The sequence below is a fragment of the Pimephales promelas genome, chromosome 12 (genome assembly GCF_988280905.1).
Source record: "Pimephales promelas chromosome 12, fPimPro1.hap1.1, whole genome shotgun sequence".
NCBI lineage: Eukaryota > Metazoa > Chordata > Actinopteri > Cypriniformes > Leuciscidae > Pimephales > Pimephales promelas.
In genome coordinates, this window is record NC_142780.1 from 30,527,762 (window position 1) to 30,554,140 (window position 26,379).

Below are 26,379 nucleotides of genomic sequence, written 5' to 3' on the forward strand. Positions count from 1 at the left end.
TGAACTGTTGTAGGAAATCAATGTCACTTTTTCAATCGTGATGGTATTCAGGAAAAATAATTGAGGCTGCTTAGTGCTTAACATATGTTAAAATATAAAAACTCCACATTTAGATTTTTTATAGGCAGAGTATGTTGTTAACTGTGTGTGTGTGTGTGTTCCGCTCATGTGTGTAGATTTCTCTGCGCGAGCGTCAACAGCGCAAATTTACCCTCAGTAATACAGTAGCTGCTGCCTGCTACATTTATTATCCACAATCGATCGCAACTTGCAATAAATTTAATAAAATCAGAATCATTCTCTCGGTTTAGTGATTCCCTAGTTATTTTTTGTTTGTTATTGATTATCTAATCAGGCTACTTGTCCGTTGGGGCGAGTAAAATTCTCTTTTACTTGTCCTTCAAAAATCCATTTGTCCCGGAAAAGCGGACAAGTTAGACGGGCTCTAGAGATACGAACCGCGGCAGGTTAGAGTGTTTTGGATTGCATAAAATAATGAAAGAAACGAACAAATACATGGCGAAAGAAGTGATAGACAGCAGAAGATGGAAAAAAATTGTATTTGTGTATTTATTTAATTTTTATTATTTCTTCCCCAAGCTCATAAAATAATTTTGGGTCGCACATAAATTGACAGGGTCGGTCGGAAACCGGAAACAAACAATTTTTTTTTTTACGCCATATCTAAATTTCTATAATAAATATTAAAAAAGTGTAGGAGCGTGTTCATGCGATTTGATTCAGCGAAAGTGAGGGCGGGGCCTTGATTTTGCGCCTTTACTTACTGTTCACAACTACGCATGCCTGGTCCAGAAATCGCTTCTGCGCAGACTCAAGCTCCAAGATGTCAGCGCCATATCGGGACACTGGCGGCTTCACTTTTGACCGATGGAAGAGATCTAAGGGGCGTTGTCCATCTTTTTTTACAGTCTATGTTTTTAAACAAATGGATTTACATTGATGTATCAATTGTATCATGATTATATATATATATATATATATATATATATATATATTTTAAATCAATGAAAATTAATCAATCTTTATGTTTTTTTTCCCAAATACCTTTGTCTTTGATCTGTGAATTTTGGCAATATTTTACAATAAGGTCTCATTTGTTAACGCATAACTAACCTGGCCTAACATTGAGCAATATATTTTTACAGCATGTATTAACCTGTTAATGCAACTGTTGAAAAAAAATTATGTTCATGCAAGTTCAAAGTGAAATAACTAAATGTTAAATACAAATTTTGATGTTGAAAATGTATTAGTAAATTTTAAGATCAACAACAAGGTTAATAAATATGTATTGTTAATTGTTAGTTCATGTTAACTAAGACAAGCATATTCACAAGACAAGACAAATTTAAAATTGGTTTATATGACCAAAGGAGCCCTGAATATATCAGAGTCTGAGCAAACAACACCAGGACAACAATGAAGCAATAAACTTAAAATTACAATAGTAAATGCATCTACGTGTATTGCAAGGTCGGGGACTCTTCCTCGCTAAAGTTCAACAGTCAAATCTAATGCAAAACAGCAGGGCAGCTGACATGTAAAACAGTGCGAGTTACTGCAGCCATGTTGAGCTGTCAATGTTTACAGGCGCACACCAACTGCGTTTCAACCAGTTTGTAAAACTTTTGAGAAGAACACAAAACTAATACCTGCAGAGTGTGTTTCAGGCGCGTTCTCCATTGGCGTTTCGACATCAGAATAGTCTTTAAACTGAACTTCTCTCAGAGCTTCGGTAACAGGCCAGATTTTACCAGCGATTGCGTCTCTGAACGACTGAATATAATCCATATTTAGATATTCTCCAAAACATTTAAAACATTAAAAAAGCGATAAAAACAACGCAATAACGCCGAGCTATCTGCCCAGAGCTGACAGTGAAAACATGAGAGCAGAATGAGGAACTGAAACTGACAGCAGCTGCCTGACTGCTCAACTTTTCGCCGTTATGAGCGCGAGCAACGTGACGCGACGCAACCAGAACGCTCATCCTCCACTGCGAGTGATGGAATGCTGACGTAAACAAAGACTTTGATTGGTCGACCGGCTGCGACGTCAGGGTTTTAAGCGCGATAGACGCGTCGCGTCGGTAGAACGAAACAACATTTATTTGAAAAAAATATCGCACAGTTTTAAGGTAATACCAAATTCGTGGTTTGAGTTTACGACCCCACTCTAAAAAAAAAAAAAAAAAAAAAAAAAAAGGTTAAAAAAAAAATTTGTAAACCCAACGAATATTTTACCCTAACGTCGTGGGATGAAATAAACCAGCATTTTTAGAGTGTTTTGTTTATTGGCTAGTTTTACGAAAATTTTTGTGTTGGATAAATTGGTCCTAAACAACAAACACCTACGGTAAAAACACATTTGGCCTGGTAATAGGCTATTTAATATGGTCTTTAAAGTTACTTGTTGTAGTACCATGTAAAATAAACTGAAAAATAAATCTTATTTGAATAGAAATAATTGAGTATCAAACTACAAAACTAATATATTTTTGTGAGGTTTAAATTTGTATTTATTTAAATTACTTTAAATGGTTTTTTGCAGCAGTAAATTGTGAAAAATGTTGTGTCTTAACCCTACTTAAAACAATTTATTCCCAGTCCCAGATGATCATGGCATGCTGTATGATTTTACAATGCCTCAGGCACACTTTTGACCTGTTACAACGCATGACACTCTGCTATCACATGATCGCCTATATCTCAGCATGCCAAAATAACAGTAAATCTTGAATTCAGAGGGGGTAAATTAGGCAAACATGCTGTAATTATGCAGAGAGTCACAATTATATTTTAACTTAATGAAAACAGCTTGCAGGAAAACGGATTAGTATCTCCACCTCCCCAACAACATCTATGCAGCTCATCTGATGATATGAGAGCCACTGCTAATTGCAAAGATTGTTCAGTGTCTTTTTAATTCATCAAGTTAATTACATCCCAAAGGGTGACAAATGAAATGTGCCTCTCAGGCCAAATTTACACAGATCCCAAAATCCCCCAAAAAAGGACATGAGTGAAACTCCATCTGCTGGTCAGCCATAATGTTGCACACTGCTAGATTTGTGCCACGTTTAGCCCAAATGAGTTAGCAAAGATGACATGCATAAAAAACTCTGCTGCAAAAGACATCATGAGTAACACTGAAGCCAGAAATGTATGACACCAAGCCAAAATAACTGTGATTAGAGGAAACCATCTGACGACTGAAACTTCCTCATCATCCTGACCTGGTGTTTTATCATTCCTCTAAATAATTGGTCAGTTGTGGAGTAATTCACTCTATCAGTGTTATATTAGTACCATGTGTTAAAGGAGTAGTTCACTGTTTAAAAAACTTTTGCTGATAATTTACTCAACCCCTTGTCATCCAAGATGTCCATGTCTTTCTTTCTTCAGTAGAAAAGAAATTAAGGTTTTCGATGAAAACATTCCAGGATGTTCTCCATATAATGGACTTCAATGGGGACCAAATGCTTCAAGGTCCAAATGAGAGTTTCAGTGCAGCTTCAAAGGGCTTTAAACGACACCAGACGATGAATAAGAGTCTTATCTAGCGAAACGATCGAACATTTAATAAATAAATAACAAAGTTTAACTTTTATAAGCACAAATGCTCGCCTTGCTCTGTTCTGTGATGAGCGTTCGTGACTCTCCTGTTCGAACTCGTTCAGCAAAATGAACAAATCTTTTTTCAAGTCATGACTCGAAGGGTCCTAGATAAGACCCTTATTCATCATCTGGTGTCATTTTAAGCCCTTTGAAGCTGCACTGAAACTCTCATTTGGACCTTGAACCGTTTGGTTCCCATTGAAATCCATTATATGGAGAAAATCCTGGAATGTTTTCATCAAAAACATTGATTTCTTTTCGACTGAAGAAAGAATGACATGGACATCTCAACACAGTCTCATGAAGATGCGTATCTATACCACGAGTGTCATTTCTCGTGGCATTTATACGCCAAAAGTGTTTTTTTCGTGTATATGGTACGCACTAAAAAACCCTGGGTTAGGTATAGGGGGGAGGGGGGTGGGGAGTTCGTGCGTATTATACGCAAAAAAGTGCGTATCATATGTACGCGAAAATCGCGTGCCATATACACGCAAAAACTGTTTTTGGCGTATAAATGCCACGAGAAATGACATTCGTGCCATAGATACGAACTTTCATGAGATCGGGCTGGACATCTTGGATGACATGGGGGTGAGTAAATTATCAGCAAACGTTTTTTGAAAAGTGAACAACTCCTTTAGTATTTTAAACTAGCGTTTAATTTTTATATTTTCATTTTAGTTTAGCAATGTGCTTGAGTCATTTTTTTAGTTCAATTTATTTAGATTTTAGTTTTAGCCATGTTAGTACTTCAGCTTCAACTTAGTTACCAAAGCAAAGGCCATTTTATTTCAATTACTGAAAAAAGGTTAACAGTTTTAGTGAACAATAACACTTCCCAAAATGAAAATTCTCTATTTACTCAACCTTGTGTCATTACAATCGGTTACTTTTTCTCCTGTGGATCTCAAAAAGAGAAATTTAGAATGTTATTCCATGAGAAATAATCTAAATTTCTTTGTTTCTCACACAAAGCTGTTGTATGGCTTCAAAACACAAGCTCAATTTGTATACTGTATATATATATATATATATATAATATTTATATTCCAGTGAAAATATGATGTTTCATTTGTTGGTGAACAATCCCTTTAAGGGCACACAGAAGCTAAAAAAAAGAGCCCTTGTTATGCTGTAATTGCTTGGCAGTTCAAAAACCAGCATGTCATTAAATTATTTCTTATATAATAAGAGGTTCTGCTGGACTCAACTCAGATACAGAAACATCCTATTGATTCGATGTTCTCCGCAAGCTCAGCTGTAATTAAAGAATGGTTTAATTTGATCGGCCTTATGAAAGATCTATCGTTCTCATTTCACAGACGAGAAATAAAATAAGCCCTATTAGTTGAGGGAGATTAAAACAGGGCTTCCCTCCCATCCAATATTCCTCTCAGTGTTCATTGGACGCCTTCTTCTATTTCAATTTCCAGAATGGAAGAGAGTCTGGGGAAATAATAAGGAGCACACTGAATTAGTTCAGTTGTTCTCCATTAGATATTTATAGTGATTCAAAAAACGTTCCAAAGAGAATAAGGCAGGATTTTTCCTTGTGCATGGATCCATCCCGCCTTGTTTCAAAAGCTCAGGCTGCGGTGTTGTGGGAAATATTTTCTTGGCACATTTTAGCAGTACCAATTGAGCATCGTTTAAACACCAAAGCCTACCTGAGTATTGCTTCTGATCATACTTCCAGAATAAATCACCATGTCACAATCTCATACTAATTTCTTGAACAATGAGTTCATTATCCTCAAATGGCCTCAGTCACCAGATCTCTGCAATATAGCAGCTTTGGGATGGTGGAATTGGAGATTGGCATCGTGGATGAGCAGCCGACAAATTTGCAGCAACAGTGTATCATGTCAACATGGACCCGAATCTCTATAGGAATGTTTTCAGCATCTCGTTGTTTTTATGCCACAAAGAATTAAGGCATTTCTGAAGGCAAAAGAGGGTCTAACCCGGTTTAAAGTGTGAGTGTACACGCACATACACATCATTATCATCACTGCAACCAATAACAATGCAGTCAACAAGGGTCTAAAATGAACACCCAGCGCACCAAATGCAAGAAAAATGGCCTCTGAGTAAATGGAGATACTTGCCAATCTGCCAGTAAATTCATACGGAACTGTAAGGCTTAAATTAAATTATAAGAACAGTCTGATCCTCACTGATGTAAGAGACTTGCAAAGACATACAAACATTTAAGACTCAAACATCTTCAAACTCCTTTTGTCAGGGAGCTTTCTATGGTCCTCTATGGCAGTGTTTCCCAACCCTGTTCCTGGCGGCACACCAACACTGCGTGTATTCTTTGTCTCCCTTATCAAACACACCTGATTCAACCCATCAGCTAATAATCAGGTGGGATAATGAGCTGATGGGTTGAATCGGGTGTGTTTGATTAGGGAGACAAAGAAAACACGCAGTGTTGGTGTGCCGCCAGGAACAGGGTTGGGAAACACTGCTCTATGGTATACATCCTACTCATTTACAGTAGGTCTATGGGAACAGGATTCACATACAATTTGTTCCAGGCCCTGTGAATTAAAGGGATAGTTCACTTTGAAATAAATTTTTGGTATGTTTTAGCTTACCTCAAATGCATCCAAGATGTAGGCGTCTTTGTTTCCGCAGTATTTTCAATTTTGATATTTTTAGGTCAAACCGTTCTTGTCTGTCAGTCATATAATGGAGGTCTATGGTCACCACCTCAAAAAGCATGCACAGAGAAGTCCAAATTAAACATGATTTAATGACTCGTAAATGTAAGTACACATTGATGGCCTAAGACACGAAACGAGCGGTTTGTGTGAGAAAACGAACAGTATTTATATCGTTTTTACCTCTTGTAACCACAGCCACGTATTTTCCACATAAACCCATCAAAATAAAAATATGAAGCACACAACGTTTCTACCTCGTAACATAGTTAGGATTTCCTGTGAGATCAGGTTGGAAGAGATGATATAGATTAAAAAAGTACCTGAAAATCTATTTTTGCATGTAGTCGAGATGGATCTCATTACCAGAACTGCCATCTCTACATTGAATGTGTCAACAGACTCACACACACAGATGAACATCTGCACATTACCCTTAGCCTCACAGTTTACAGGCCCAATTAGACAGACACAAATGGAGCAAAAACACAGTCCGGCTGGGCAGATGCAGTTAATAGAGAAGGCAGTGAAGCTCTACTGCTGTAATGAATGAGCACTAAATACAATCAGTTTACGGCAGACAGACTGTCTCCCGTACAACAGCTGTATTTGTGATAAAAGACCAAAGTGAAATGTTATTTATTATGACACAAAATGTGAAGCAGAAGAAGGAATTGTATAGAGATTGTGAATGTGGAGATGAAATACAGCATATGGATGGATGACATTCAATGCCTGAAAACATTTCTCATTACTTTCTGTGGGAATTTTTTGGATGGTAATTTGCTTTCTCCTTTCCCAGTGCAGCTCCTTGGGGAATATGAAAGCACTGTGTTAGATATCATTAAAATATGTCTCAGTTTTTAAACTTTTTTGACATTGTACAAAATTGTTCAATTTTAACTGTTTAAGTTAACAGTTTAAGTTTTATAAGCTCAAATGCTCACCTTGCTCTGTTCTTTGAGACTCTCCTGTGACTCGTTTGTGAAACAATTCATTCGTTGAATGAACCAAATGACTCGGAAAAAGATTCGTTAATTTTGATGAATGAGTTCGAACAGGAGAGTCACAGACGTGCGTCAAAAAACAGAGCAAGGCGACCATTTGAGCTTATAAAACTTAAACTTTGTTATTTATTTTTTAAATGAGTGATCGTTTCACTTGATAAGACCCTTATTCATCATCTGGAATTGCTTAAATCCCTTTAAACAGTTTGCAGTTTGTGCTGAAAGTGTCTTTTGGACCTTGAACCGTTTGGTTCCCAATGAAGTCCGTTATATGGAGAAAAACCCTGGAATGTTTTCATCAAAAACCTTAATTTCTTTTCGACTGAAGAAAGAATGACATGGATATCTTGGATCACATGGGGGTGAGTAAATTATCAGTAAAAGTTTTTTTCAAAAGTGAACTACTCCTTTAAGATTTGTTATGAATACGGGCCCTGAAAAATAGGCTGTTTTTTGAGCAATAATGCCATGGCCTACAGTTTGTTGCTGCAATCCCACACTTCAGCTGAGGCGCAGCATTCAGGTAGATTGTGCTACTGGTCAGGTGTACCATTGCCTCAAACGCCTCTCTCAGACGACAGCACCTTCTAACAGATGATTATGCTTTCTAAACTGCACAGAAAAACGAGTGAATATTCACAAGACAAACGCAAATGACTCAGTCTGTCCTTGAATGGCATTAGTAGAATATCACGAGGATCAATCATTTCACTAAAGACACAATGCATTACGTTCCATCAACTGAGGCATTAAAGGCATTTTGAAAATGTGCAGTCATGAGAGGCATCAGTCAGATCTTTTGTCAGAAGTGTTTTTAATGAGGCTATTTGAACTTTTCTGCTCAATTAGTCTCAGCGGTTGCTTAGCCATTGCAGTGAGATTCAGGGACTGCAATTACACACTGCATTCATCAAACACAAGTGACTGCATAGACGCACACGGCAACCAATCAACTGCTAAACTCATCACAGCAACCAATCATCTGGTAAACTGTCATTACAGCAACCAATTGCTGGACTCAGCCAATTATCTGCTAGATCACGGTTTCTCAAACTTTTTGGGGCTATTTCTAGGCATGTTGCATCTGAAATAGAAACTGACAAAAAAAAAAAAAATCATGCAGAAACCTTTGCAAACTATCGTTATTTTTGCAGTTCTGATTTGGTTGATGAAGAAATTAATACTTTTAGTTGACAATTGACAGAAAATTTTTTTTTCCAAAAGCTGTCACTGGGGCTGTACCTTTTCAAAAGGTACACTTTTGTACCTAAAGGGTGCATATTGGCACCTTAATGGTATATTTTAGCACCTAAATTGTAAATAATAGCACCGTCCTAAAATGTACATATTAACACCTAAATGTACATAATAGCACCTAAAATATACACATTAGCACCTAAAATATTCATATTAGCACCTAAAACGTACATAATAGCACCTAAAATGTACATATTAGCACCTAAATGTACATAATAGCACCTAAAATGTACATATTAACGCCTAAATGTATATAATAGCACCTACAATGTACACAATAGCACCTCAAATGTACATATTAGCACCTGAAATGTACATATTAGCACCTAAATGTACATAATAGCACCTAAAATGTACATATTAACGCCTAAATGTACATATTAGCACCTAAACTATACACATTAGCACCTAAAATATTCATATTAGCACCTAAAACGTACATAAAATGTATATATAGGCACCTAAATGTACATATTAACACCTAAATGTAAATAATAGCACCTAAAATGTACATATTAGCACCTACAATGTATACATTAGCACCTAAAATGTACATTTTAACGCTTAAATGTACATAATAGCACCTAAAATATACACATTAGCACCTAAAATATTCATTTTAGCACCTAAAACGTACAGCACCTAAATGTACATAATAGCACCTAAAATGTACATAATAGCACCTACAATGTACACATTAGCACCTAAAATCTACATATTAGCACCTAAAATGGAAAAAGTTTACCTTCTGAAAAGGTACAGCCCCAGTGACAGCTTTTGTACCTTTTTTTTCTGAGAGTGAAGGATGCATAAAATTGATCAAATGTTTCAGTAAAGACTTTTAGATTGTTACAAAAAAAAACCTATTTCAAATAAATGCTGTTCTTTTGAACTTTCTATTCATCTATTCTTATTCCTCAAAGAATAAGGCAAAAAAAAAATGTATTGAGGTTTCCAAAAAGGTTGACATGATTTGAATCGCATTGAATTTTAAAAATCAGATTCAGTTCACGGAAATCTCCCACATCCCCACTCTATCTCTGGTGACCCCACATGAGGTTGTGACCCAAGGATGAGAACCTCATCATGTGAATTGTGAACGTATCATTACTAGACTCTACTGGAAAATGAAGGAATCACTGGCAGTCCCATGCATTCAGTCCTGTACACAAAGGGACGGCAGGCAGCTTTAACTGCAGACACTTCCTGATGGTATTTGTGAAGGAAAAATCCCTGCACAACGAAAACTGCATCAGGAAGACAAAGCTATTTTTAGCGGATAATCCTCTTGTCATACTGAATTGTGTTCATTTTGGCATCAGCATTTTTTCCATCCTGCTCTGTTTTTTTCTGTAGCTGATATGGTTATGTCACATCTGTCCTGGTTACAGAGCACAAAGGGTTTAGCTTCAAAATCCAAAGGAGGCATTAGAATTGTGGGACACCTGAACAAACAACCAACCCCCTGGGAAAAAGCATCGTGATTCTGAAAAGTGGGATTCTTGGCTCATCAATCTGGAAACTGAATACGCAGTTATTATGCTAATACATGAAATCTTGATTTGAAAATGTTCTCCATCTCTTACTTGCTCTTCCTGAAGATATACAGGAGAGCCGAGACCTTTACTTATAACACACGACTGCACTGATCGGATCCACATCACAGCCTAAGCCGGGCATACACTTTAGGATTGTTGCTGTTGTAGGGGCTTGCAGGCGATTTTTTGTGTCTCTCTGGATGTTTGTATGGTCGAGGGTCGCACTGTGGGAGAGGAATTATGAGCCAAGCTGGGAACGTTACGAGCATCTCCGGTCCCGTTAATTTTTTAACATGTATGGGTGGGCGAGTTCGGACACTCGGGAGGCTGTGAGCCATTGCACACGTTACGAGTCAGTTAACCTGATAATAGTGTCAAAGCATCTGGTACACGGCACCGCACGACTGCACGGCGAGCCGCCAGCGGCAATCGCATGAGCTTTTGTGCTAAACATGGACACTGGAGCTTTCAGTGTTGCTATAGCTTCAGATAGAAAAAAGAAAGAAAATAAAAAAAAGACTAGTGACAAATGATTTGGTGAAAAGCAGATAACAGCACAGCCATTCCTTTCAACAAAACAACAAGAGAGTGTGTGTGTATGCACACGCTGTAGGGTTGTAGCCACTTGGCTATAATAATATTCTGTAATATATGATGTGGTTTTATATGATTTGGCAATAGGGGACAGCATATATACTGGTCAAAATTGGGCCGAGTCCACGCTAGGGAGGTGCTCATAAAGCCAAGTTCACACCCCTTTTTAAGCCCGATTTAAAGGGCACCTATTATGCCCCTTTTTACAAGATGTACCGTAATATTGGTCTAGGGTGTCCACAGAATGTATTTGTGAAGTTTCAGCACAAAATACCCCAGAGTTAATTCATTATAACCATTTTAAAATGTCATTTTTGGGGCCTGTTTTAAAAAGTCCTGTTTTGGTGTATACAACCTTAAATGCAAATGAGCTGCATATACCCGCCCTGCCTTTGGATGAGGGCGTAACTTGATACCTATGGCAGTCGGTAAGCAGAAGGGCTGAGAGAGTGAGAGACCCGCTGTTTTGGATGTCATTCAGCTGTACATGTTTGAATCGGAATATTTAAATAGTCTCTGATCAGACCCAGATGACGAAGCGATTCCGGCAGAATAAACACAAATGAGAATGGACCGGTACGTCTCATGGTTATTTGATACATTTATGTTTAAAGAGTTGTAGTTAGTGGTATTTCTTTTTCTTAAATGTCCCCAGTACTAGCATTATACGCTAAACAGTTTTTAGAAATAAAACTCTTTGCATTCGATTATCCTGAAAACAAATCTCAGAGAACGATTGACTAGGTACTGATGTTTTATTAGACCAAAGGTTCATTTTGCGCCGGAGTTCTCCTTTAAGGTACTCGTCTCGGCTCGTAATTCCTCTCACACAATGCGAGCCGTGACCATACGAGCATCAAAGATTTTTCCGGAGATAAAAAATTCTGGGAGTCGGACTGATTGACCAGTGTTCCCTATTGGCAAATCATACACAACCACATCACTAGCAACACCAGCAACATTGAAAGCTCCAGTCTCTGTGTTTATCACGAAAGCTCAGATGATTGCCGTGTACCAGCTGCTTTAAATCGGTTATGTTAACCGAGTCGTAACGTGTGCAATGGCTCACAACCTCTCGAGTGTCTTAACTCACACAGTGTACACCCACCTTAACAGCCCACTGCATGGGGTCTGCTTTAGTGTGCAGCTTTAGAGGACTAAGGCCTACACACACATATGGTAAAATGGCAAAATGTATAATAGCCTATACAAAGGGGCAAGAAAATACATTTCCAATCATAAAATACATTTTAGATAAATGCAAAATATATCTAAAACAAATATGGTAACACTTTACAATAAGGTTCATTTATTAAACATTAGTTCATGTATTAACTAACAGTACATTTGTTAGTGTTTTTGTTAAACTTTGTTAATGTTACAAATCCAGCTGTTCATTGTTTGTTCATGTTAGTTCACAGTGCATTAACTAATGTTAACAAGATTTTAATAAAGTATTAGTAAATGTTGAAATTAACATTAACAAAGATTAACACATGCTTTAGAAGTATTGTTCATTCTTAGTTAAATGTTAACTAATGTAGTTAACTAATTAACCTTATTGTAAAGAGTTACCACAAATATTATTACACACACACACACACACACACATACATACATACATACATACATACATACATACATATATATATATATATATATATAGCATATAGTTTGGGCCTTTTTTGTATATTTTAAAATATATTTTGTACAATAATGAAATTTCAAATTTCAATGAAAAGTCCAAAAATATATTAGGAAATATAAGTAACAAAAATGTATTTGTCAACTGTTTCAAATACATAATATATAGGAAAATACTGGAAATAAAAAATATCCAAACATACATAGGGAAATAAGTAACTAAAAACTTATCGAAAATATATTCATGTTAATATATTTTAAAATCCAAATTTGGAATATTTTTTGGCTATATTTTGAAATATACCATATGTAAAAATTATAGCTAAAATAATCTGTTTGAAAATGTGAGCTCAGTAGCGAAACAGAAAGAAAGAACTGTCGGAAATGCACTAGCATCCTTATCTGGCCAATTTATTAAAACAATAAAGCCTGAGCTTCACTCAGTTTTGGGGTCAAGTAATAACCCAGCAGGATGTTGTGGGAGAAACACAGAGATCAGGCTCATGTAAACAAAACACGTTCAATCTTATGCTAACCGCTGTGTCAATATCTTCTCCTGAACTCTGCAGGGGGAATTAATTGCTTTCCCTTTCAGAAGGACATGCTCATATTTTTCATCATTATGTTAAGCGCTGGTGCATGAATTCTAATGGCCTAACGCCTGTCTCCTTTCATTCCTGCGCTGATTAAGAGAAAAGAAACGGACAAGTGCTTGTGATAAAGAGGATGGAGGTGGATGTTGCTCTCACTTCTCAGGGTGGCAGAGGGTAATCAAGACTATGAGGCTACAATCACAAAGATGTGCCAGTGTGATTGGCACTGTGAGCAGAGAAACATCTAAAGATCCCTCTCATTTCAGGACACCATATCATGACCCTTCAGCTGATTTGGTCTAGAAGTTTTTCCACTGCTTTAAAACACTCATATTATGAAAAAATATTGTTCTCTTTTGAAACACAAGCAACATATTTAGCTTTAGCATAATGATGCATCATCTAATATATTATTAAATTAAATGCATTTAATAAATGTATAATAAATGCTAGAAAAGGGTGCCATTGTCCCCCAGTGATAGATGATGTCAACTTATAACAATCATCATCTGATAAAATATTGTAGTAATCAAAACATTTATGTAAAGTCTATATAAATGACTGCATTTTTGTCTGTTTAGTTTGGCATTTGCTTTAATAATTGAATAATGACAGACAAAGAGCATAGGAAACACATCTGAATAATAATAATAATAATATTATTCAATGAATTACACATACAGTAGGTCTATATTTTTACCTGATGTAGCAAAATTGCAAAAAACACACAGAAAGATGCAGGTTAAATTATTCCACTACTTTCTAATGAATAATGAAATAATAAATTCAGATTACGGTCCAATTCTCAATAAACTCTAAACAACGCTGGGTTGTTTTAACCCAAATTTGGACAAAATATGGACAAACAAATGTTGGGTTAAAATGTCATTTCAAATTTGAACCCAACTTCAACTTTCACTTTCAACTGTACATTTTTAATTACATTTTTAACCCAACATTTGGGTTTGTCCATGTTTGATCAAAATTTGGGTTGAAACAACCTAGCATTAGGGTGTTTTAACTACAACTTTTGTTTCAATAAACTGCTTATTAATAGTTAGTTGGGTAGTTTTTAAGTTTAGGTAGAATTAAGGGATGTAGAATATGGTCATGCAGAAAAAAGGCATTAATATGTGCTTTATAGGCACTAATAAACAGCCAATATCCTATCACTGTAAAAAAATATTGTTGGTTTAACTTAAAAAAGTAAGTAACCTGGTTGCCTTAAAATTTTAAGTTCATTGAACTGGAAAAAGTGAGTTAATAGAATGAAGGAGAATGATTTAATCATCAGAAACTCAAAATTATATGTTATCTGATCTAAATAAATTATTTAAGTTGATTTGACAAAAGAAACAATGTTGTGATTACTACACTGTAAAAAAAAATTGTTGGTTTAACTTAAAAAAGTAAGTAACCCGGGTTGCCTTAAAATTTTAAGTTGATTGAACTGGAAAAGGTGAGTTAATACAATGAAGGAGAATAATTTAATCATCAGAAACTAATCTCAACTAAATAAATTATTATAAAGTTGATTTGACAAAAGAAAATGTTGTGATAACAAATCTTGAAAATATTTTTTACAGAATGCTAAGCAGCAACTAGTTAGTGAGAATTGGACCCTAAACTAAAGTGTTGCGTTACCATAAATTCTTATAAAAAAAAAATTCTAACAGGGGCTTGAAAACCAAATGGTCTGACTTTTCACCTCTAAATAAAACAATAAAAGCAACCACACACCTTTAAATAAATTAATAATGTTCACAAAGGAATTCATATATCACTATTATCCAAATGAAAATATGCAGACAAGTTTTTTTTCTAACCAGCCAAAGACTATATCAAGCAAAGAGTGTTCGATATGATTTAGTATAACAGTGGAAAATGATCATAAAACGTTTCTTAGTGCCTTGAATAACATTATGAATGGACTCGAGCCACAGATGCACTCAACACTGAAACCAAACATAATTTATGATGTATTTGAGCAGAGTCTTGGGGTGGCGACAAGGAGCGGATTTCAGGCTTTAAGCTTATGTTTGGAAATAATGATGAAAAGGTAAGAAAAACAATAATCTAGGAACTTGAGTTCACACAAGTACAGAAATGTGTCTGACGTGACCCTGTAAATGCACAAGGAAACTAAAACAAACATCAGCCTTTATGAGGACTAGGAGAACTTATTTTACACAGCAAGGGGTTCAATCGATAGGAGGGCAAAACCACAGGGAAAACTGCTTGCCCCTCAATTAAAATCCCTTTAATCAATAATAATCAATAGAAATCCATCCCTGGCACAATACACATGAGCCGAGTTTGGAGGAGCAATAGGAGAACTCAGACTCTGATAGATAAATTGCTCAAATCAAGAGAGGGAGGGCTCTGTGGGGATGGAGAGAGAGAGAGAGGCGTAATTATACAGCACTGGTTATAAATCCAGCGGCACCAATCTTTCCGAGGGGAATGCAGCAGTAAATTCCACCCCACGGCCTAATCCATGAATCTCTGTGCCTTTCGTCTGAGAGGTACTGTGACTGCCAATCTAGTTAGACATGGAGAGCGTTGAGAGCCGGGGCAGCAACTAACAAAAAGTATGATGCTATTAACTTAACTAGTGTTTTCCAAACTGAGCACTTTTTCCAATACCGACCCAGTTAAGCAAATTGAGGGAATAATCAAACACGCTATGCTAAAGTGTCCACTCTATCTTTCAAACGAAGCACTGGGAAAGTTTGATTCGTTTTAGCGATTCAGTTCATTCAGGTGATTTATTTGAGTGAACTTGCTCAATTCGACTTTTCACCAAGTCATTATACAGCAAGCACACTATCCATTTTAATACATATTAAAATGTTATTTATTCCTGTGATGGCAAAACTGAATTTTCATAACTCCAGTTGTCAGTGTCACATAATCCTTCACAAATCATTCTAATGGGGTGATTAAGAAACATTTCTTTTTATTAGCAATGTTGAAAACAGTTGCGGCGCTCAATATTTTTGTGAAAACTGATTGTTTTTCCCCCCAGAATTCTTTGATGAATACCAAAGATAGTTCAAAAGAACAACATTTATTTATAATAGATATCTTTTGCAACATTATAAATGTATTTACTGTCAACTTTTGATCAAATTAATGTGTCGCTGCTGAACTAAAGTATTAATTTCTAAAAAAATATGACATAAGGGAATGATGGCGTCCTCTACATTTCCTCTGTTTGACCATTAATGCATGTCTGAGCTGTCAGTTCCACCCTCTTGCTTTAATGCTTATCTTAACCTTTCTGCAACTGTGATGTAGCTCATATCACATGACATTAAAAGGACACCATCATATAATTCTGCCCATTCTGTGTCAGTTATTGACCATATGTCAAGCATTTGTCGCCACTTTGTACTTAAACTCCGCTTTAAAGGAGTAGTTCACTTTAAAAAAAAAAAACCTTTGCTGATAATTTACTCACCCCCATGTCATCCAAGATGTCCATGTCTTTCTTTCTTAAGTCAAAAAGAAATTAAGGTTTTTGATGAAAACATCCCAGGATTTTTCTCCATATAATGGACTTCAATGGGAACCAAAAGGTTCAAGGTCCAAAAGACAGTTTTATTGCAAACTGCAAACTGTTCAAAGGGCTTTAAACGATTCCAGATGATGAATAAGGGTCTTATCAATCGAAACGATCGCTCATTTAAAAAAAAAAAAAAAAGTTTCCGGTTTATAAGCTCAAACGCTCGCCTTGCTCTGTTCTGTGATGCGCGTTCGTGACTCTCCTGTTCAAACTCGTTTATCAAAATGAACGAATCTTTTATCCGAGTAAATCCGTTCATTTTGTTCGTTGAATGAACCAAATGACTTGAAAAAGATTCATTCATTTTGATAAACGAGTTTGAACAGGAGAATCACGAATGAGCATCACAGAACAGAGCAAGGCGAGCGTTTGAGCTTATAAAACCTAAAGTGTTTTTTTATTTTTAATTAAACGATCGTTTCGCTTGATAAGACCCTTATTCATCGTCTGGAATCGTTTAAAGCTCTTTGAACAGTTTGCACTGAAACGGTCTTTTGGACCTTGAACCGTTTGGTTCCCAGTGAAGTCCTTTATATGGAGAAAAATGCTGGAATGTTTTCATCAAAAACCTTAATTTCTTTTCGACTGAAGAAAGAAAGACATGGATATCTTGGATGGCATGGGGGTGAGTAAATTATCAGCAAAAGTTGTTTTTTTTTAAATGTACTCCTTTAAATCACAGAATCTTTCCGCTCTCTCTTTTCAAAGACCAACTCAAACAAACTATATATATATTTACAATAATAAACACCTCAGCAAATCTGTTGTGAAGGGAAGGTTAGGGCAAACAATTAACCTTTAACCGAAATGCTGTGTTTTTCTGGGAAGCAGTTAATGCACACTGTGACTAGACATACATTTCAATCTGTATTCATCAACAAAAAGGATGCAGTAACTCTCCCATTCAATTCACACACACACACTCACATTTATTTGTATAGTGCTTTTTACGATATATATATCATTTCAAAGCAGCTTTACAGAAAATGTGTGTGTCATTACAATTTAGAGATCTATCAGAGGTAACTGTACAAGTAATGTATTTCAGAAATGTACATATATAGTACAAATCACACAGTTATCAAACAATGTATAAGGGCAGAAATAACAAGCTTATTGAAGTAATAATTGCAAGTTGTGAACATAAGGATAACAATGTATAGAAAATGTAGCAATAGTGCATGTTGATTCAGAGTTTGATTCAGTATGATCTTGTCATTGACTTCTATTGTTTTTAAATTGAGTAACGAATGCTATTATATATTCTATTTGACCTATTATAACACGGCTTATGGTTTCTGATTAATTTGTTGTTTGCTATATTTCACACTGGCTGTGCGGATCTACAGCCCATTCTCACTCCCAAGGCGTCACCTAACTGACGCCTTGGGAAGCATTTGGACATGCTTCAATATCTGACGCTTTAGGCGCCCTTTAGCGTCAGTTAGATGACGCCGTAGGATCGCGTCATGTAAGTGACGCTAAAGGGCGCCTAAAACATCAAATATTGAAGCATGGTCAAAGGTGACGCCTTGCATGGGGTGAGAATGCGTTGGGATCTAATGAAACATTTGGTGCATCAGACATGTTTGCATGCTAATTTTCTGTTTACACCTGGTATCAAGATGCGTTTTGGTTTGTCTGATTGTAAAGTGTCCTTGTGCTTTGTAAAGGCGCCAAATAAATAATAAAAGTATGATTAGAATTAAAATTATCATTTTTCATTCAGAAATGTAGTATTGAAAATCACTGAACAGAAAGTTTTCTTTTTGTGCTCAAGTTTATGAGACATAACTCATAAAACAAAGCTGAATATACAACACTACCCATGGATATATCATTTTACAAGGCAAAGTTGCCTCAAACCAAACTCGGAGGTTCAGATTTACTATTTGCACCACATTAGCAAAGCAGTATTTTGCATGAAATCTTTTTCACAAAGCACTCGTAACCGATTTTATGCAGGTGCTAAATGCACTGGAATAGCACAGCGCCGTGAGCATCGTCATCCTGTTCAGCACAAACAAAGTTTATTTAAACGGGATGCTAAAAGCCACAATTTTGCGAGGAACATCATTTCCTGATTTGCATAAAAGTGAAAAGTAAATAAAAAAAAATCAGCTTGTTTTTGTTTCACAGAAGACAGATAAAAACCTGTGGACACTGACTACATTAAATAGTAAACGACCCCTAACATAAAACTATGAAATGTGACAAACAGCCTCAAATTAGCTGCAGGACTCGCCTCAGTAATCCACCGTCAGAAAGTGGTCCTGGATCCTTCTCTCTTTATATCTGATCTCTGCATGGCTGTGGACGTGAGCTAGGTTCAAGAGGTCAATCAGTTAAAACACAAAAGGTTATCGTGAACTAGGGCGGAGATAGTAATGACATCATGAAGGGCCGACTGCACCAAAGCTGACCTGAATGGAACGCGATTGATCCGAATGCAACATGGTTCACATATTTCTGCCGTTTAGCAGTCACAGGCTTGTCGATAATGTGTGTTACCCACACTGAAGCCTCCGGGGGTGTCTGTCAATCCTGTCTGCTATGGACTTCGGGCTATTTTTCTGCTCAAAAGTGGCGTCTTCATTGTGTAAACAGAAGGATGCACAGGCACTGCTGGAGATCAGGTACATTGGTCATTCTGAGCAAATAAACATTAGGACCTTACAATACGGAGTGCTAGAAACTGTCAAGTTCTCCTCTAGGCCTAACACACCAGTCATAAACTCTAAATAGGTTTGCCATTGTGGCCTTCTGCATTTTATAGCACAGGAGAGTAAATGTCACAGACGTTTTCTCCTGGATAATATATGCGTCTCATTTGCAGCCTGAGAGAAGCCTGCGGAAGCCACGCTTGAGCTCAACACTTGCTCAGTCTATTGAACTGCTGCTAATTGAATTGGAGTCGGCAGGTCGGGCGCTGATGGAGCGTGCAGGTGGAGGCTGAAGGCTGGTTACTGTAACCATCTCTGCACCGCCATCATTCCACCGAACACCCAAGCAAATCTATTTCAGTGTGTAAAAAACATGGGTAATAGCGGGACACTGCTGTGTGCAAACAAACATGATATATGAGTGTTTTTGGGATTTTCATGCTTTCATATACAACCAGTGAAAGATACCAGTCAGATATTGATGTGTTAAAATGAATTGAATATATACACATATAAATCTAAAATGTAAATATATAATAGAAATATATTTGAAAAATATTTAGAAAATAAAATAAAAATTTAAATAAAAAAAAAATATATATATATAATTTATAAAACATTATGACAAAATGAAAACATTTTAAATATTTGTATTTCTATTTATTTTAAAAACTTAATATGTACTAGGGGGAAAATAAACAAGTTTGGGTAGTGTGTGGGATTTTTTTTCTAGTTTATATTGTACTTTCATCCCATGCACTTGCGAATGACGGATAAAATGCTTATTTATATGCATTTTAAAATATGTGTATTTATTTTATAATTTGTCTGACTGTGAGTCTGACTGTGTATAATAGAAATATATTTGAAACGTATTTTGTATATGCATTAAAATAAAAAAATATATAATTTATGAAACATTATATGACAATGAAAACATTTAAAAATATTTGTATTTCTATTTATTTTGAAAACTTAATATATACTAGGGGAAAAATAAACAAGTTTGAGTAGTGTGTGGGATTTTTTTTTCTAGTTTATACACACACGCACACACACACACACACACACACACACACACACACACACACACACACACACACACACACACACACACACACACACACACACACACACACACACACACACACACACACACACACATATATATATATATATATATGAAGAGTTCAGATGCAAAAGCCTCTAAGTGCCATTTGAAATTTTCTTCTAAAATGATCATTTTTATCAAACTTGTATATTTAAGTTCAGTAATTTCACTTAAATGGCAATGAAGATTACCTATTAATTGTCATTTAAGTGAAATTACTGAACTTAAATATACAAGCTTGATAAAAATGGTCATTTTAGAAGAAAATTTCAAATGGCATTTAGAGGCTTTTGCATCTGAACTCTTCATATATATATACACATACATACATACATACATATATATATATATATATATATATAAAATATTTTATTTATATTTATATATATATATATATATATAAATAAAATATTTTATTTATATTCATATATATATATATATAAATAAAATATTTTATTTATATTTATATATATATATATATATATATATATATATATATATATATATATAATTAAAACTATAATATTATTATTATTATTATTATTATTAGATTTATACATCAAATGTTTATACATTTATATTTGTATTATATTATTTAATTAAAAAAATATATAAAAATGAATAATTGTATTTTCCGATAATAACAAAAGGTTGGTTTGGGTGGGTTATGCTTACAACAAGTGAAAAAAAAAAGTTGAGTTATTTTCACTATTTTTCAGATAGTTCTGGAATATGTGAATGCACACAGAGCCAGCAGACGACAGTACGAGGTCTGTAAGGGCAGCAGACAGTGGGTAATTAGAAACCCAGCTCCAGTTCCCAACAGCCTGACCGTTCTTCATCAGGATGACATTTGTTTGTTAGCTCATCTGTTGCTTCCCTGTAAAACAGATCTTCATCCCAGTCAGAATCTCTCCTGACCCCACAGGTCGGCACCTTCAGAATACATTTCAGCATAACAAGGCAGTGTTTCTGAGATTAGAGGAGACTGAGGAACAGGATAAACTTTCTACCTTTCCACAACCATTAATGCTGATATCAGTCTTGAGCAGTCTGACAGTTCACCCAATCACACAGACAGCAAATCATACCCAGCCTCCTAATGAGAACGGAAACACCGAGGCATTAAGCATGACGGTGCGTTAGCTCGCATGTGGAGGGAGATGCTTACATTTAACGGCTGGAGGATGACATGAAACATCGACTAAAGGGAACTCTAAGGAGAGGCTTGATCAAATCCAAGTCTCTAAAATCAATCGCTTGAAGTTTAACTGCAACTCTTCATCCTTCTTAAATGCTATAATATACTGAAGAAATTCTTGGTTAAATACACTACTATTCTAAAGTTTGGGGTTGGACAATTTTATAATGTTTTTGAAGTGTATCTGATCAAAAATATAGCCTAGAAATAAAGAGTAATATTGTAAAATATTATGACACAATTTGAATATATTTTAAAATGTAAATTATTTTTGGATTGGCTGATTTGGTGCTCCAAAACATTTCTTCTTAATATAAATGTCGAAAGCAGTTTATTTTTGTGGAAACAAATGGATTCATTGTAGATAAAACAGCATTTAGCCTATATGAAAAATAAATCTTTTGTAACATTATAAATCTTTACTGTTACTTCTAATCAATTTGAATGCATCCTTACGGAATAAAAATAATTTTTTTCTTTAGAAAAAAAACGGCAAACTTTTGAACAGTAGTATGTAACCACTTTAAATGTGCAGTTAAACCCAACTGCTGGTTATCTTTGTTTTTTTTTGTTGCTTTTTGGTGAAAACCAAGCCATGTAGCTTTTCGCAGCCATATACTGTATAATTCCGCCTTGATCTCCTCTAAACTTTACACGTATACCACCATAACCAGCACCAAAGGCTGAGGCAAGGTAATGTCATCCTAAGGACCTACAGGATAAAGATCAGATAAAGGAGGCTTATATAAGAGACTATCCAGTATCTTGTTAACAGAACTAGGTGAGTTAGGTATTAAGGCTAGAACAGGACCCTATGGGACCGTTGTGGACCAGACTCATCCTCTGCTGATTACCTGAAGCGCATTTCTCACATCACCCCAAGATCTGCACTTATTTCATTATTGCAGGCTTATGTCCACATGGACGCATTTATACCCCGCTCACCCTGACCCATTTGCAGCTAACCAAAAGCACTTATTGTGGCATGTACGCTCGCCCGCTATAAAACCACTCTCATTTAAGGAGACCGAATGGTCTGTCAGGGTCATTTCCATTTAAAAACATTAAAACACTCTTAACCATCGCTCACATCGAGCTGGAAATGACAGTATAATTTGGTGGGATACATGAGGGCAGGTTATTAAAATGTAGCGGGATATGTGGTGTGGTTTTAATGGTGGTTCTGACACAGGATGAAAAGATGCCCAGCGTGCGGCCATCAATAACACTTCTCTCTCCCGCGGTCGTCTCCACCAATTAGAGGCACTATGAGGAGGCAAACTGTGCCGTGATTTGCAGTGATTTCCAGAGGGCACGGCCTCTAAAAGACAGGCGAAAGTCAAACAATGAGAACGGCATCATCACCGATAACCTTAAAGAGTGGGAAATGACAGTAAAATATCGTTCATCATGACACGACTCTCAGGAATACTTGATTGTGATAATAATGACTCCTGAAGTCACGTATCCTTTAAAACTCATATTTGATCGCCAATGTGACATATTTAAAAGTTTTTGAATATATAAAAAAAGTTTTGCTTGAATGTAACTCTAAGTAACTTCATTTGCTTGAATGTGAACTAGAAGCCTCATTTAGTATATACGGTTCTATGAATATGCAAATTAGCCCCGCCTCCACTCGCTCACACCAGCTCAGAGATCCACTCGTTGAGGATCACACGTTGACGTGATTGGTTACTAGGTTGTGACGTCAGATTTCAAACCGCTTTTTTGAGACCGTCTTTGGTTCACTGCCGTTTGCAACGATGTTGACGCGTCTTAACGCATATTAAAAACACATATAAACAACATTAAAAGCTCGATTTTCACCACAGGGGGACTTTAAACGATAATTAACTTTAAACATAGCTGTGCCAGTTCAATGTCTCCCTTATGGCTCCAAAGTTTCTTTCTTCTCACTTAATGAAATCAAATTTCAACTCGACTCAATATTCCAATGCTCATTTATTTAAGCAGCAGGGGACAGTAAACCGATCATTATAACAAAATAAACCCTTTCAGGTTAATGCTTCACTTCTGCAATGGCATCAGTGGGATTTCTCTTGGTTTATCAACCACTTTAGGCTAAAACTACACATCTAATTGCTTTGAAAAAACACTGTGTTGCTTGAAATTAATCTGAAATAAAATAAAATATTAGATGAAAAATGTAAACTTAAAAAAACTCAAATGATAATTAGAAATGTCGCATTGAACTAAAATAAATTATAATAAATACGTTTAAGCTGAAGAACTAAAAAGACTAAAACTAAAAATAAGAATATTTAGAAATATAAACTACTAGTATAAATGACAAAAGCAAAAAAACTAAATTACTAAACCTTGATGTAAAATTGAAAATATGAAAATAAAAGCTAAAGTAAATGGTATAAATAATACTAAAATAACACTGGTTATTGTGGGGCAAGTTCTTACCACAGGAGTTTGCTCAAATCCTAAATATAGCAATACTAATAAAGATAATAGTAGCTATAGCACAACTTATGGTTTTGTAAGTTTAATGTGCATATCTATTATCCGTTTTATGCATTCGGCAAAGCAGCTTTACAAGAACGGGCAAATGAAGCAAACACAAAGCAGGTCTATTTGCTAACCCGTGTTCTGTGAGAGGCACTAAAGGACCTTCTTGGTTTAGGGAGATGTCTCTTTCAATCATCTCTTAAACTGTGCCGTCAAATCCCCAGCACAATCAAACAGGCTGAGATGAAAGGAAAGCAGTCTCCCGTTCTCTCCAAAGCCTCAGACCTCTCTTCACAATCCCTTCAAAACCAACCAAAACGCACTAGCATCTCGGACTTATGAGATGAGATGGATAAGAGAAAGCAGGTAGAGAAGGTGGAGAACTTGAAGAGAAACTATGGAGACAGACATGAAACAGAGGCGAGATGAGAGCAAAAAGAGATGGAGAATGAGAGGAGAAACTATGGAGACATAGGGAAAAGATGTGAGATATACGAGAAACAGAGGAGAATATGGAAGCTTGTTTCCGCCACTGAATATAAAAATAAAATAAATAATTGTGACTTTTTATCTCACATTTCGGACTTTTTTTCTCACAATTGCAAGTTTATCTCGCAATTCTGACTTTATTTCTCAGAATTGCGAGATAGTCAGAATTGTGTGATATAAAGTCGCAATTGCGAGTTATAAAGTCAGAATTGCGAGATAAAAAGTCAGAATTGTGTGATATAAAGTCGCAATTGCGAGTTATAAAGTCAGAATTGCGAGATATAAAGTCAGAATTGCGAGAAGTAAGCTCACAATTGTGAGGAAAAAAAGTCAGAATTGCGAGATAAAAAGTCAGAATTGTGTGATATAAAGTCGCAATTGCGAGTTATAAAGTCAGAATTGCGAGATAAAAAGTCAGAATTGTGTGACATAAAGTCGCAATTGCGAGTTATAAAGTCAGAATTGCGAGATATAAAGTCAGAATTGCGAGAAGTAAGCTCACAATTGTGAGGAAAAAAAGTCAGAATTGCGAGATAAAAAGTCAGAATTGTGTGATATAAAGTCGCAATTGCGAGTTATAAAGTCAGAATTGCGAGATAAAAAGTCAGAATTGTGTGACATAAAGTCGCAATTGCGAGTTATAAAGTCAGAATTGCGAGATATAAAGTCAGAATTGCGAGAAGTAAGCTCGCAATTGTGAGGAAAAAAAGTCAGAATTGCGAGATAAAAAGTCAGAATTGTGTGATATAAAGTCGCAATTGCGAGTTATAAAGTCAGAATCGCGAGATAAAAAGTCAGAATTGCGAGATAAAAAGTCAGAATTGTGTGATATAAAGTCACAATTGTGAGTTATAAAGTCAGAATTGCGAGATAAAAAGTCAGAATTGCGAGATAAAAAGTTAGAATTGTGTGATATAAAGTCGCAATTGCGAGTTATAAAGTCAGAATTGCGAGATAAAAAGTCAGAATTGTGTGATATAAAGTCGCAATTGCGAGTTATAAAGTCAGAATTGCGAGATAAAAAGTTAGAATTGTGTGATATAAAGTCGCAATTGCGAGTTATAAAGTCAGAATTGCGAGATAAAAAGTCAGAATTGCGAGAAGTAAGCTCGCAATTGTGAGAAAAAAAAGTCTGAATTGTGATATAAAAAGTCGCAATTACCTTTTCTATTTTTCATTCTATGGTGGAAACAAGCTTCCATAGGAGAAAGATGAGAAAGAAGAGTGCAGAAAAATAAGAAATGAGCACCGAGAGAGAGTGGAGAAAGAGATTAGATCGATGAGAGCAAAAACAGATGGAGACAAGAAAATATGAACTTATGGAGGCATGAAAAAAAGCAAGAGAGGGAGTGGAGAATGAGAGGAGATGTACATGAGATCAAGGAGAAAAAGATGAGAAGGAGAGGAAAAATAGACAACAATGTGAAACAGAGGATAGAGAGATTAGAGCAAGGAGAGAGAAGAAAGTGAGAGAGAGTTGAGAATGAGGTGAAAGAGCCGAGAACTAAAAGAGAACAAGAGGAGGCAGGTTACCAGAACTAACTTTCACTCGTCTAAAGTTTCATCTACAGTTACATCTGAGATGAAGCGCAAAATGAAACTTATGAGATGGAGTGACACACACACTTGAATACTGAAGAGATGCTCATTTACCTATGGTGTATCCTCGTTTCAGGTCACTGCACCGCGGACTACAGAACTGGGTATTGGTGGTGTTGTTTTCTTGCACCGCGGATGGGGTCGTCTTGGCAACAGGTGGTGAAGATCTGTTCAAGGACAGACTCGGGATGAGCCGTGCTGGAAAACTTTGAGAGGCGATATCCACCGACTGGGACTTCTTCACTGTAAAAAGTGAATATGGGTGTAAGTTGGATTACTAGAACTATTTGAGTCTATTTACTTCGTATTTCTGCTTTCCTAATC

General features: G+C 36.0%; 1 protein-coding gene across 3 annotated transcripts in view; it reads right to left on the reverse strand.

The window, feature by feature from the left end:
• Positions 1–26,292, reverse strand: part of oxr1a (oxidation resistance 1a) — an 89,437-nt gene extending 63,145 nt beyond the window's left edge. For 2 of the 3 annotated variants that reach the window (XM_089117935.1, XM_039650887.2), the window contains exon 1: positions 1,674–2,005. In XM_089117935.1, the coding sequence (XP_088974061.1) occupies positions 1,674–1,812 (139 nt within the window). In that variant the 5' untranslated portion in view covers positions 1,813–2,005. Of the gene's footprint in view, positions 1–1,673; positions 2,006–26,109 lie in introns of those variants that run through there. The other variant, XM_039650885.2, reaches the window with a different exon arrangement.
• Positions 26,293–26,379: the final 87 nt, after the last annotated feature.